Source organism: Chironomus tepperi, unplaced genomic scaffold (genome assembly GCF_022539635.2).
Source record: "Chironomus tepperi strain 1889 unplaced genomic scaffold, CSIRO-AGI_Ctep_v1 contig_359, whole genome shotgun sequence".
In the NCBI taxonomy this organism is placed as follows: domain Eukaryota; kingdom Metazoa; phylum Arthropoda; class Insecta; order Diptera; family Chironomidae; genus Chironomus; species Chironomus tepperi.
In genome coordinates this window covers 1925899-1941148 of record NW_027226481.1, presented here as the reverse complement: position 1 = coordinate 1941148, position 15250 = coordinate 1925899, and the positions used below count along the sequence as shown (strand labels likewise).

The 15250-nt window shown below is 30.9% G+C and overlaps 3 protein-coding genes across 3 annotated transcripts; 2 read left to right on the top strand and 1 right to left on the bottom strand.

Annotated features, from left to right (window-relative positions):
- Nucleotides 1-47: 47 nt before the first annotated feature.
- Prosalpha4 (proteasome alpha4 subunit) lies at nucleotides 48-1255 on the bottom strand. Its single transcript, XM_070646086.1, has 2 exons — nucleotides 1057-1255; nucleotides 48-825 (listed from the first exon to the last, which is right to left on the bottom strand). The coding sequence occupies exons 1-2, from the start codon at nucleotides 1156-1158 to the stop codon at nucleotides 172-174; spliced, it is 756 nt and encodes a 251-aa protein (XP_070502187.1). The 5' UTR covers nucleotides 1159-1255; the 3' UTR covers nucleotides 48-171.
- A 477-nt stretch (nucleotides 1256-1732) lies between these two features.
- kat80 (katanin 80) lies at nucleotides 1733-6745 on the top strand. The gene is made up of 7 exons (XM_070646257.1): nucleotides 1733-1880; nucleotides 2016-2143; nucleotides 2440-2773; nucleotides 2965-4657; nucleotides 5157-5249; nucleotides 5320-5394; nucleotides 5702-6745. The coding sequence occupies exons 1-7, from the start codon at nucleotides 1847-1849 to the stop codon at nucleotides 5934-5936; spliced, it is 2592 nt and encodes an 863-aa protein (XP_070502358.1). The 5' UTR covers nucleotides 1733-1846; the 3' UTR covers nucleotides 5937-6745.
- Nucleotides 6746-11723: 4978 nt separating this feature from the next.
- Nucleotides 11724-14212, top strand: LOC139094950 (protein big brother-like). Its single transcript, XM_070646183.1, has 2 exons — nucleotides 11724-12232; nucleotides 13820-14212. Exons 1-2 carry the CDS (start codon nucleotides 11849-11851, stop codon nucleotides 14081-14083), a joined length of 648 nt encoding a protein of 215 aa, XP_070502284.1. The 5' UTR covers nucleotides 11724-11848; the 3' UTR covers nucleotides 14084-14212.
- The last annotated feature ends 1038 nt before the right edge of the window (nucleotides 14213-15250 follow it).

Sequence of the window (15250 nt, the reverse complement as noted above, 5' to 3'; positions counted from 1 at the left end):
ATAAGTATTTATGTACCTGATTTACTAGAATAAAATTACATTATAAGTTAATTAAAAAGGAAATTTTTATTACATGTAATTATAATTGTTATGATGACATTCCATCAAATGAAAATGAATTGATAATAAGCAATAAAAGTTGTTATTTACCAATACCACAGACGTAATAGCTTATTGTTGCTGTTGTCCTTGTTTTGCAGCCTTTTCCTTTGCATTCTCCTCTTCAATAACTGTAACATACTTTTCGATACTTTCAGCATCAAGCATTTGCATTGGCTTATCGTTACGCATAATAGCTACTTCAAGATTCTTTTGTCCGGACTGTACGACTTCGAGGAGAGCTTTAATTGCTAATTTTACAGCACCTTCCTCTGTTTCGACTGCTTCTGGCGTATAAAACTTTTCTAAAAATTCACGAACAGTCTTTGCCGACTTTCCAGTCGCATTTGCTTTCCATTCATAATAAATACCAGATGGTTCTGTTTGGAATAAATGAGGAGTTCCATCTAAATCAAATCCACCGATTAAACAAGACAATCCAAATGGACGACGACCGTTTGATTGAGTATATTTTTGTTTCAATTGAGCGATATAACGAGTAATGTACTCAATTGTAACTGGATCTTCAACATTCAATTTATGACTTTGACATTCAATCTGTGCTCGATTGATGAGAATTCGAGCGTCTGCTGTTAATCCGGCAAATGCCATAACTACATGATTATCAAGTAAACAAATCTTACGGACAGTTCTATCTTCCTGCAATTTTGCGACAGATTTCTTCTCAACGCATAATACAACTGCATTTTTGCCTCTTACACCGACCTAAAAATGAGATAAAGTTAGTTAATTTACATTTTGTCTCTTGAATGACAAGCAAAAAAATTCATTGAGGTTAACTTAATGATTTTTACTTGAAATAGCTGATTAATCGTCCTTATTATCATTGATTCTAAGACAGAGCATCTTAATAATCAATGATAATTCAATAGAATATAGCATAATTCACTATTTTTAGAAATTTCACAAACAAAAATTTGATTTGTCATTATTTACCGCAGTCGATCCTTTGTGAACAGCTTCCTGAGCATATTCTACTTGAAGGAGATGTCCATCAGGTGAGAAAACAGTTACAGCTCTATCGTATCCTCCAGACATTCTATCTCTTTTAATTGAATAACTTCTAGTTAATTAGATAAACAATTTTAATCAAAATTTGCAAAACTATTTTTGTTTTCTTGTAAACTAGAATTGAGCGTCGTCGTGTATGATTGCCGAGATTAAGTGATTGTTCCTAGAATGATGATTGAGAGTGATTTGCGATATGTTAGGTATGGAAATAATTGCTAACTATAAGAAGCTTCTCTTAAATATTTATAAAGACAAAAATGTTTAGCTAAATGTTATGCAAAAAACAACAAAGACAGACATATTTTGAAAATTATATCAGTAAGCATTGCAGTAAACTGCTAGAAAGTTTTTGAATTCAGAAAAACCGTTAATTTCATCCTTAAGAAGTTTCGCATTTTTGTAGAAAAATAGAAATTCCGTCAATGTTAAACTAATTAATAGCCAACTATCAATAACAATCAGTCGATCAAATCAACCAGACCCTTGAAAATTCAATAAATTAGGCGAATTAAACAAAAACAAAGTTTTCAAAGTTTGACAGTTGGTAGGGTAAATGAACACAAACAAAGAAGTTGTTAGTCCCCTATAAGTCACGCACATACACAAAGAAACTTTACTTACTTTTTTTCTACAGTTCAAAAAATTAAAGAATTAAATTAAAAAACGCATGATTTCGCGTGATTAAATTGTGATATTCTATTTAATTAATCAACATATGGCCGTGCAAAGAAAATTGCCTACGAAATTATGTGAGTGTCACGTCTGGAAATACCAAAATAGTGAAAAAATTAAGATTTCCAAGGCTAATAATTTTTTTTCTGTGTTGCGAATAAAAAAAAAATTAAATTTAACTAATGTTTTGCGATATTTCACAACATTTCTAGATGAAATAACAGCACATTCACAGAAAGTATCATGTCTTGATATCGGTGAAACAGGTCGTGTTTTAGTGACTGGAGGCAACGACAGATTAGTGAATCTTTTTGCTATTGGAAATGAAAAATCTATACAGGTATGAATAATATAGTTGTAAAAAAGTCAGTTAGTGAACAAAAAAAAACGTACATATATATGTGAATGAATTAAGATCCAGTGAGAAGTTTAACAAAAGAAAGAAAAATTGACAAGAGAAGAAGTTTTTTTTCCATTTCGTACTTCAAAATCGAGCGTGGGAAGTGTTTCTTTCCGTTTTGCCACTAATTTACAAATAATCATCTGATTGGCTTGTTGATCCACCTAAATCACATATTAATAAATTCATTTTTTTTTGCGTAATTTCTTTATTTTATCTATCGCTACCAAAACTAGTCACTCGATGGTCACCATTCGAGAATTGAATGTGTTCGATTCACATGCTCAGACGATCTCGTTTATTCAGCTGATGAGAATGGAATTATTAAGAAATGGGATCTTAATCAATGCGAGAGTAATTCAACATTTTATGGACATATGAAAAGTGTCCGTAGTCTTGATTTTCATCCATACGGTGATTATTTGGTGTCGGGAAGTCATGATACGAGTGTACGATTGTGGGATATAAGAAATAATGAATGTATAAAGAAATATCGAGGACACATAGCGAATGTAAATTCTGTTAAATTTAGTCCCGATGGTTCGTGGATTGCTTCAGCAGGAACAGAAGGTGAGTGGCCCTTTACAATTGCATAATAACATGAGAAAGCAAAAGCAAAAAAAAGAGAGCATATAAAAAAATACACGTAGAATAAGCTCTTCACTTACATTATAAAAATAACAAAAGAATTAATGAAAAGAAAATTAAAGTAAAATCCAAAAATAAAATCCCGAAAAACTAAAAATTTGTTCTAATTTTAGGTTGCGTGATTATATGGGACATACGAATGAGCAATAAACTACTAGAATTTATAGAGAATGGCTCGCCTGTGACATGCCTACAATTTCATCCGTTTGAATTTCTTATGGCGGCTGGTCGAAATGACGGATCTGTTGATTTGTATGATCTAGAAAGTAAACAAATGATTTCACGTATTGAGCGACGTGAAGCGGGAGGAAATTCTGTTAAATGCATTACATTTAGTGATAATGGCGAATGTCTTTTTGTTGGTACAACACAAAATATATCGGTAATTGGTTGGGAACCAGATCGTGAATTTGATAGAATAGAATCAAATTGGAGTCATTTAGGCGATATGAAAATAATTAATCGTAAACTTATCTGTGGTGGATATGAGAATAGGAATGTTACAATACATGCTATGAACCTCGATTATGTGATTCCATTTTATAATCCCGCTAGTGTTGTATTTAATCATCAGCAAAGCTCTAGGAAATCTTTTAATAGAGGAAATGGTAAACTACGAATATCAATAGATAAGAAAACATCTAATGGTAGTGTAAAAATTAATGATCCTATATCGCATATTGATGCGGGAAATTTATCATCACCTAATTTATCAATTGAAATGATTGAGGAAGATTTTGAGCCTGAATCCTTGACCGTCTCAACACCTGATCAACAATTTGAATTTTATGCGATCAACAAGTATAAAAATGCAATCGATTATAGCAATAATCTAACGACAACAAATGGTGAAGAGAAATATCAATTAAGTAAAATAATTAGTGATGACCAGCAAGAGACTACGACAATCGTACATGGATTTCCATTGGCCGAAAATGACGATTTTAATTATGAAAAGCCTACAAATATTGAGATTACTGGATATAGTAGCGATATAGATACAGGATATTATTCACCAAATCGCTTTATTCTCCGTAATGTCTCAACGCATGAGGAATTTACTGTTAATAGTGCTCAACAGCCAGATTATGCCCCAAAATTGCCACAAACAACTATCTCAAAACCAGTCACAACAAAGCAGCAAAAAATAATGGAAAATCATGATAAACGGAGATCATCACCTCCAAATTCAATTCGTCCAACAAATTTAAGGAAATCAAGTACGAGTGTGAGTACAGTTGATCTGCATAAAATTGATGAACAATTTTCCAATATTACAACGTCGTCTTCAAGAAAGCCTAAAAGTCGTGGATCGTCGCCAATAAGAAATCATAATAATACAGCCAATAATTCAAAGATACGAAAAAGTGAATCATCATATCAAGTGAAAAACCAGAACCAAAAAAACCTCACTGTTCAATTTTTTACGAAACCACAACGATCAAAGACCGCAATTGACATTAAATCTAATGGTCGTAGTTCAATTCCTCGAAGTGTTCAATCACCTACAATTCAACATTTACAACAGCAACAACAACAACAAATTCATGCGATTAATTCTCATCAAAATCTTATACATCCTACATCAATTCCGCATTCAATAACAGCACCTCATCTTAGTAATTTATCGTCACATTCTCTTGAGACGACCATAACGACGACATCGGCCACAACAACCAATTTTAGTAATTATGAGACGTCGAGTGAAGCACATGATATACAAGTTATTCAATCTGGTCATGACATTATGTTTAATACTTTGTGTAATCGGATAACTAGTTTAGATATGATAAGAAATCATATGAGGTAAGGTGAAAGTTTATTTACATCTGGGCATGTCTATGTCTATGAACTGAAGAAAAAAAAAATATAAACTTGATTGACTTCGTCATTGCATTTGAACTTGAAATTGAAGGCCGGTTCATCGTGACTTGTTTGGCTTTAATAATTTTCTTTGAAGCTTTCGACTTTTATCGCTGCATTGCTTTAAGAGATTAGACTCTATTTTTTTGATTAAAGCTTAATTAATTTTGGAGATAACGCAGAATATTAGATAAAATCCATGCAAATTCCTAGAAAACTGTTGTATGGTTTTCAAACATTCAAAATTTAATCCCTGAAAATTTGAATTTCCAAAAACAGTTATTCCAAAACCATACAAATCCCATAAAATTCAAATTTCAAGAAACCGTTAGTTAAAAACAATTCAAATGCAAAGTTATTCAAACTGTTGTATAGTTTCCAGTTCAAAAAGTGTTTAAAATTCATTTTATGTGCATTTTTTAACGAAATTTTCAATTCACAGAACACAAGATCTTAGCGCAGCAATCAGAGCGTTAGCCCGAATAAAAGATGACTCAGTCATAGTAGATTTATTAGGAGCAATTCTCGAGAAAAGGTTTGAGTCTTTAATTTATGCAATAAAGACAATAATAATAAAAATGAATTTTTATTTGTGTCATTCACAGTGCGATGTGGACGTTAGACATGTGCGTTGTTATTCTTCCATTAATTTATGATCTTCTACAGAGCGATTTTAAATTGTAAGTTTGACGTAATATCCGTACAAATCCTCAACAGTTATGCATAATTTAATCCCTTGTATTTTATGTACACACATATATTCCCTATTTTTGATTTTTATCATTGCATTGAGCAGGGTATTTATTTTTTGTCTATTGTATCATTCATGTATTAATTTCAAGTATGCATGACTGTTGAGAGGGATGAGATATGTTATATATGTATATAATTAGGGGTTGGTAGAACTGGAAATTCAATATTTTTCATTTGCAAAACTTCAAAAAATGGCGGACTAAATAATGATTCTAACAATAATTTCTTCAACAGCCATTACCAACGAGCATGTGACACACTAAGAGTAATAATTAAAGAATTCCTGCCAGTTATTCAATCGAATATTGATCCATGGACGAGAGGACTTGGAGCTGACATCGCCCGTGAGGAGAGAGCACAAAAATGTGTCGAATGTCGAGGTTGGTTATTAAAAATTCGTTGTCTACCAGAAAATGATAAAGTCGGAAGTTCGTTGCTACCGCTACAAAAAATGATTGTGGATATTTGAAATAATTTTTCTCTATGTCACAATAGGCATCTTAGACATAATTCTTGCAGCTCATTCTTATATTTTTTAATTTTTTCTTATTCGTGTATTTTTTAATTACTAAGCGGGAAACTTAATTCTCTCTTCAATGACTGTAACCGTTGAAAAAACTGTGTCTTTTTTTTTTGTTGTAAAAATGCCATTTTAAGTTTAAAAACCTTTTTCATTAACCTTTTTTTTTATTTCACACAATAATTTTATGTGGCATGCTTGACTTCCTTATAGTGAATAATACTTCTTATCACAAATTGAATAATTGATGCAATTAAGACTGATAAATTAACAAATGATTAATTGAAAAAAAGTGAAAAAAAATAATCAAAATAACAATTTTTTTTTGTACTACAAAAATGCCTAACATTAACTTAATTGGAATACATAGGGAAATGCATATGAGAACCGTCCATATGAGACAAAGACATGAGGCACAGTTTCAATAATTTTGCTCAAATAAAGAAAATAAAGTCATGTCTAGCCTCACACAATGTAAATCATCTGACTCATGATGATAATACACGGTTTGCAAGAATAAAGGAATAGTCATCGATTGTGGACATTTTTTGCAATGACTGATCTGTAAATCAATTTGAAATTTACAATTATGAAAGCGCCACTAATGAATGATAAATGGTATTCATAAATCTACTTCAAACTATGTGTCACGACAAATTAATGAGCCAATGAACAATTTTGGCGATTGAAAAGTGTCGCGTACCAAAAATGTAGAGCTCAGTGGTCATGCTTGAGTGATTGTAGCGCATTTTCTTTTCATTAAATTGAAATATGTGAATTTAACGGTATAAAAATATTTGAAAATTTAACGGTCAAAAAATATTTGAAATTTCAACAGTGAAAAAAAGTCATTTTGAAAAATGACAAACCGTTTAAAAATATTTAAGACAATGCGCTAATAGCTTCAAGTCATTCAAATTGAACGCCTTTATATTGCAAAAATGGATCTACGAAAAATATGTCGTGAAGCAATAATTTGCTCAATATAGGAACTGTGCATGACAATTTCTCCTTTTCTATACAAGTTCAGTTATGTCTGCACTTTCTTTTTTTTATATTGAAAAAAGGTTCTCAGATGGTAATGAGAACATGTTTCTTGTTTTATATCCATAGATTAAATTTTGTTAAATTTCTTCACAAACTTCTCTCTGTCTTCATTCTTTTTAACTTCACAGACGCAATTTATATACATAAAAAAATGATGATGTATATAACATTTGACTCACTTTAAATTAGGTAGTAAGAAAGTACACGAGATATATGGAAAGAAATATGAGAAACAATTAATTCCTATGCGGTGAAATAAAACAAAGAATATTAACCAAAAAAAAAGTTTCAATCACTAATTTTATATCCAACAGAATTTGATTTCCATTCACCATGAACATATAATAGACAGACACAAATTATAATTGAAAAATGCCATAAAAAAGACAAGATAAAAAAAATTCTGATTTTAAATAGAACTAAAAGGTATTCAGAGGTGTACAATTTCCCGTTGAAAAATAAAAGAAAAATCTCACTTAACTCAACCATACAAAAAAAGACAGAAAAAGAATTACATAAGCAACAAGATTAGTGATTTAAAATTAATTAATGCAAATTTTTTTAATTTTAACAAATTAAGTTTAGTACTGTTGATGTTCAAATTGGGCATAACAAATACAATCGATATTGTCTTCAAAAGTGAAGTAATTGGAAGTAAATTCATAATTTTCATTTGATTAGCTTTTTGAATAACGGAATAAATAATATTCGCATTAAATAGATGTTAATTTGAATTAAATTGATGAGTGCTTGTTAATTTTGGAATGAAAAATTAAGCTTGCAGACGTTGAAGTTGATTCAGTTGTTTGCGCTTGGAGTAAACGAGGCAAGCTCGTAGTCAATGAGGCATTTAAAGTACTGTGGACATGTCCGAACTCGGTCACAACCTAGAGCTGTTAGCTAGGGTACATGTATGTTGTCATACCAATGGTTAAACGCAAAATTGCCCTTGTGGCACCTAGACGGCTGATTTCAATTTATTTAAATGCCAAAAAATGCAATTGTGCCGCTCGGGATGATTGCTACACTCTGTAGATAATGCAGTATGGGTTTCAACAATTAGACGACCTAGCGGCATTTTGATCCTATTATGTAAAATTACAGTGCGTAAAGCTTAGTGCTCAGCCACATTAATTCATAGTAAGACATTCTTGCCTAATTAATGACATAAGATCTTCCACAAAATTGCAAAAGTTACCCAATGTTTATCGCAGTATATCGTACCGTACCTAACAGAGTCCCAGATTCCACCTGAGTCTTAATCAACCAGCCTAAAATCAATCCATCTCCAAATCTTCAACATCTGACTCGATTCATCTCCAAAATCCCAACATCTGACTGCGTCTGACCATAAAAATAGTAATTTTCAAAGCACTTAGTTGAGCAATTACCGCTCACACAATTACTTGATTTTCTTTTTCAATGTATATTGACTAACCAGTAATTTTGTTCATTCCACACATTTCGCTAAATCGACATTTAATTTGAATGTACTCCAATTACTTTCCTCTTGAACTTAACAATTCAATCAAATCTTATTCATTTGTTAAGTGCCTTTATGAGATCATAAAAAATATAACCCCCCGAAGAAATGAGTAAATCCATGAATGTGATCCAATTTGAACACAACTTCCTACATTTTAAAACTCTATATTCATCCTACCATACAATAACACACTAGTAGCTTCCTTAAAAAATGATATGAAAGTATTTTGAAAGAATAATTAAGACTCGCAATAAGCCATTCCTCCTTAATTCATTTAACATAATTCACAACAATAAATTAAATTTATTAACATCACTTCCATCACATGACTTATACTTTCATCTCATTACACAACTTCATCCTAGTTTTTATGATAACAAAAGCATGATTTCCTTGCATATCATACCGAATAATGTATAACATTAAAACTAATTGGCTTTGACTAGCATATTTAAAGGAATAATAAAAAATGAAAATTGCCTTGAAAAATAAAGAAAAATCAATGAAAAATTTTAAAACAGGAAAATGATAAGAATGAATGATTTTTGTATATGAAAATATAAAATGTATGATTTCTGGATTTATATTGAAGGACTAAATTAATGTGACTAGAAATTCTAATAAAGAAAAATATTAGTAAATCGAATGGATGTTTTCTGAGCAGCATGTTGTCATAAAATTGTCAATAATCCATACTGAGTGGACAAAAATTCGTTATAATTAGTTGATGGCAAGGTAATGTCCAGTTGATGACTTGTTCTGACGTATTTTTGTCCACATGGATTTTTTGCAAATTTTATTCGAAAATGTGGAAAATTGACAATTTTTAAGGTATTTTTGAGTAAAATAGCCTTGATTATTGAATGAATCAGCTCTATGCTTCCTGACCTAAGGGATCGAGACCAGGATATCTCCGAAAATTTCGAGAAATCTGATAATCTTTGAGACTGGAATTTCGATAAAGCATAATTAGCTCGAAAAAGACAATTTTATGGCATTATGTAGCTCGGATTTGGAGTTGTTCCTTTGTAATGACTGAAAACCTTAGATTTCTATGCTAATCTGCGGTATATCTAAGAAATCTCAGTTCATCCTCAAAGCAATCAACTCCATAACACGAAAATATATAGAAAAATTGAGGACAAGTTGTCCTCAGATTGCCTAGAATTTAGAAAGAACTAAAAACTCTAATCGGCTCTAAAACAACTCAATTTTAGTTAATTTATTTACACTGAGCATACAAAAAATGATAAAGAAGTGCTCGATTAATAGAAATTGACACAAAAATATCAAATTTATCTTTTAAACACAATTTTTGTTCATAACAAAACCTAACTAGAGATATTCTTTAATCGTCATTGCAACTAGCAATTAGATTCACTGATAAAGAAGAAAAAAAAAAGATTTATCCTTAATTTAAATTGTAATCATGTACTATGTAAATTTTAATAACTGAGACTAAAACAAATTAAAAATAAAAAAAAAGTAAAATAAAAAGCAAGTCTTAATTTTCATTGATTTATAATATTCAGCATAAAATTCCTATGAGTAAGCTCACCCTAATATTTTTTAAGGATTACACATGTAAATTTTGTTTTTTCTTTATTATTAATTTAATTAACTAATTTTTTCTTCTTTTTTTAAAAAAGTCGAGATAAAAAAAGAGAAAAAAAATCAATGAATTTTATAATGAATTAATAAAAATTAAAAAAATAAACAAACATAAGCTCTTTTATTACATAAATCTCTTAAATACTATTGATACTTACCTTCCGGATATTTATCAACATCAATTTCAATAGGCTCAAAACTACATTGTTGAGTCAAAAAGCAAATTAATGTTGAGAGCAAATTTATCTACGAGAGGATTGTTTTGTAATGAAATATAGGAAAAGAGGATTGATGATCAATGATATTGTTAATACTTATTATTGGAAGTGCTTCCTGTAAAGAAATAAAAGAATGGAGATATTTACAGCAGAAATATTTCATATCGAAATAAAAGCAGCAAGTAAGTATCTTTGTAATATTTTTATTTAATTTCATCTTAAAAGCTACAAATATTTTTATTTACAGCCTTTCAGGTAGATTTGCGTCGACAAAAAGGAGATAAAAGAACATAAAATGATAAATTGTGATTCCTTTTATGTAACTAGTAATAACATGTCTTGGAGGGGATTGGTAAGTTTGGCTAAATGTCTTAATTGGTCTCAACGTTAGTCTACATATGTAGATACTCACCACTATACTACCGAGTAAACCTTAATCAAGAGTATTGCTAAATTAAGCATTTAGATACTCACCACTAGACTACCGAGTAAAACTTTTTCAAGAGCATTGCTAAATTGAGCACTTATATGCTCACCACTATACTACCGAGGATGTGTATTCTGCGCATGTAGATACTCACCATTATACTACCGAGTAAATTCTATTCAATATTCAGTTATGGCTGTGTTCAGCAATCAGATACTCACCACTATACTACCGAGGATATGTATTTTTAACCGTTTTTTTAATCCACCATATTCATCAACAAACAATCAGCCTTAGGCTATCATCTATATATAACATCCCCCTGTTCTCCATCTCTCCATTCCATTAAAGGACAAAGAAATAGAAGTCATAAAAAAATCGTAATAGATATGTTGTTTAGGTACAAAAAACTATGTCTAACTGCGCCTTTTAATTCTTTATTAACATGTTAGGAAAATTCCTTAAAAATCTTTTCTTTAAAGCAAACAAAAAGTGTCAACAGAGAGAATAGAGAATATATATTTTATAGAAGGTTCGATGGTTCTGAAAAGGCAGCAAATGCTTTTCATATTGTCACTTCATTTTTATAATATCCATCTTTAATTTTATTGTTGAATGTAAACATTTGTATTTATATTTTTTTAGTTACTAAGTTCGAAGTAAAATAGGGAATTAAATATTTAAGTTGTCATGGAAACGTAAAATCCTCACACAATCTCAACATGATACAATGATTTTGCTGACATAAAGGGTTTATGAACACAAAAACAAAACTTGACGTAATTTTCTGAACGATCCCAACATTCTTCTTCTCACTTCTCTCAAATATTTAACAAGTATATAACATAATGGGCGGAGCTAAAAAAGCTTTTGCTTATGTAGCTCATAATTTTGCCATTTTCACAGATTTTTTTGCTGCTTTCTACTCAGTTGTTAGTTACAATTCGAAACGAATTCATTTCAAGTGGCGTGAAATTTTTAGCTTGTGCCAAAAAAAAGAAAAAGTGAAAAAAATAAAAATCAATCAAAAAATTAAGTCCGTGTAAATTGATTAATAAGAAAGGCATACAAAATGATGAACATGAATATGATGAATGATCCATCACTAGCTGGTATGATTCCATTCGATCCAATGCAATTCTATGAACCACCAAAGCCAAGATATATCTTTAAAATGCCACGAGTCGTTCCAAATCAAAAAGAGAAATTTGAAACTGATGATTTATTTAAACGGCTTCATCGAGATGGAGAAGTACGCTATACTGGATTCCGTGATAGACCACAAGAAGAAAGACAGTTGAGATTTCAAACTGGATGCCGTGAGGGACACACAGAGATTTCATTTGTAGCTTCAGGCACTAATGTTCAATTGATATTTAATCCTGGATTTCATCACCATCATCATCCTGCATATATTATGGAACGAGAATGTGATTTTGATAAAGAAATAGGAAAAGTAAGTAGATTAATATCTCCAATATTAAATTTAATTGAGCGTAAAAGTGAATTACTTAATAACTTAATTGTACCACCCTCGACGAGAACATTCTGGATATGAGAAAAATATTCAATTAATTGCCGATGCATTCGATCCCTAAAAGGGATGAAAAGAGGCAATTCAGTTTAATGACACAATTAAGAATGAAAATTTCATAAATTAAATTCCGTTACTCGATTTGTATCTAAGTTCAGCACTTAATTGCTTCCATAAACATAAAATCGACAAAATATAAAAGGATGAACAGCCATAACAAAGTAGGATGATGATATTGGTGCTAATTTTCGTTTCGGGCTATTTGTAAAGACTAATTGCATGCAGTTATAATTTAAAGTCAACACATATCAAACATATGTTTTCATGTTGCACTTCCAATCGGCAATTAAAGAATTTTTAGAGCAGCATAAAATATATTTTGAACTTCCGGTCACGCAGGAGGTCTCTCAAAACTTCCAATTGCTTTTTAATTCCTAGCAAAATCTTCTAAAATATCCTTCGGATGAAATTTGAAGCATGTTCAACACATGTAAAGGCAACAAGATCAAGCAGCATAAAAAAATCATAAATTATGTGAGCCACCCTCACTCGTGTCATTTTAAACTATTTAAAGGAACTAAAACCCTTCACATGACAATTTTAAAAAGTCGCGTGTAGCTTATCATCATTTTGACATCAATTGAACGATGTCACGTGGACTATTCAATCCAATGAATACGAAATGAGAGAAGGTGCTTTTCATTACCTTTTGTTTTACTTCTTGTCATGCCGTGACTCTCTGATTTCCATTCCGAAAACAAAAACAAGAATTTTTAATAAACAAACAAAGATTTTTGACTTCGTGAGAATTCTGGTCTTCCTTAATTCATCAATCTCTTGTTCTTTGATGATATGCCGAATTTATGATCATCATTAACTGCCGATTACAATCAAGGCGCACTTATGAGACGATGCATTCAGCTGCTGATAAATTCTAATTTTCGTTATATCCTCAAAAATAAAATTTAATGATTTTCGTGTTCCGACTAAATTGAAAAATTGGAAGCAATAAAGGATGAATAAGAACAACATGAAAAGGTGCTCTGTTCTGGTGCAATATCGAATTATAATGATCGATTTAATGGCCAATAATCCTCAGCATGAATTGGTCAAGAGAATTAGCACAACTCAATATCCAGGTTGACGACCAGATCCAAGTCTGAAAGATTTTGAAGGCGGATTTGTCATTTGAAATTCAGTTCAAGCCCAGTTGCCAGTTTAAAAATGTTGCAACTTTTAATTCCTTGTTTCCATAAAATAAATTCAAACTGCGCATAACAAAAGGAACTAAAATCATAAAAATTTGATGGGCGATTCATTCATTCAACAATCAACAGTAGTTTATAGAATCAAAGTGAAAAAATATCCAGCTGAGCATTCATGTCAAACAGTTGGAAGTTAAAGACTGATGCAAAATGTGTTGACTGCCTCGTCGTGTTGACACATAATTAAAACATTTTTAGATCCATTAGAATTCAAATTTATTTAATTCCTCATTTCCTTTCTCAGGTTCACATTAAGTCACATTTTATCATGAATGGTGTCTGTGTAAGGTTCCGTGGATGGCTCGATTTGGAACGATTGGATGGAATTGGTCGATTAGAATATGATGAAAGACGTGGAGCACATGAAGATGTGATTCTTAAGGAACAACTTGAACGTTATAGTCAACGATTAAAAGATTTTGAAGACACAAAACGAGGAATTTATCCAAGAACAGAAGACATTAAACGTGATGGACAGAATCAACAGATGAATGGATGGAGACGCTAAGCAAAACTTCATTTTTAATTAAATTAATTTAAGGAACTTAAAGAAATTGTGCAATTTTAAAGGATATCCATTTTGTGAGACATTTTCAATCAAAATTTTATGTTAGTTTTTTGCCAAAAAATAAAGGATTAAGAATTTCAAGGAAAAAGTCTTTTCAGTCGGAACATCTCAAAGGAATCGACAACTACAAGAAAGTGAAGTAACAATAGAAAGTCATTTAAAGCGCTTTTACAGGCTACATTAACTCTCGATGAATGCTCATGTTGTTAAATTTGTTATTCTTTCAAAAAATGAGTAATAAGGAATAAGAATAAGAAGAGAAACAGATGAAAATCTCATCTCACTTAATTTCTGCATGGATTTTGAGCAACAACAATTGGATCAGAATCACATGTGAATAGAAAAAAGAGAATTTATGCTTTTTTATGTTGAAGAATGAAGATGGATTGGATAATTTATATTTATGTGCCATTCACTGAGCTAAGACTACTTTTTCACTTTTGTTATGAAAATTTTTCAATCTATTCCTTTACAAAAACTCAATTTAAGTCTCTCCATCTCCTTTCTTCTTAAATTATTCAAAATATTTTTAACAATTTTGTTGAGAAATTGATCTCTCGCTTTTGTTTGTTGAAGTAATCTATCAGGTCATTATGTGATGTGTATATTTGAATGGAATATGGACTGTTCGTGAGTAAGAAGCCCAACTATAATCGACAGACATCAATTTAAATTGACTGCAAATTCGACAATTTGAATTTCGTTTTCTGAATCAAAGCAATTTTCAACAACTGGAGCTGCTAATTTGGCAATTCTTAAGGCATTGGCATCAGATATGGAAACACGATCCTCGTTATGTTATTGTTTGTTTGCAATTGTACAATAAACATCTCAAATTGTTCCTTTACATTTATGTTTGCATCATTCAACATAATCATCATGTGAATTGAGTTTCGTACTCAAATATCCATCATGTTCAGATCTTTACATCATGTGAAATGGACAAAATCTTGCATGATCGGCTTCTTCTTCATCTTCTTGCTATTATTATCTTTTAATACCATCAGCTCGAACAAATAAACACTTCTTGTTGATGCTGCTACTTCTTCATGATCTTTGATGTTCATCTTCTATTTTCCTTCTTATTTCTATGCTTCTCTTTTGTGT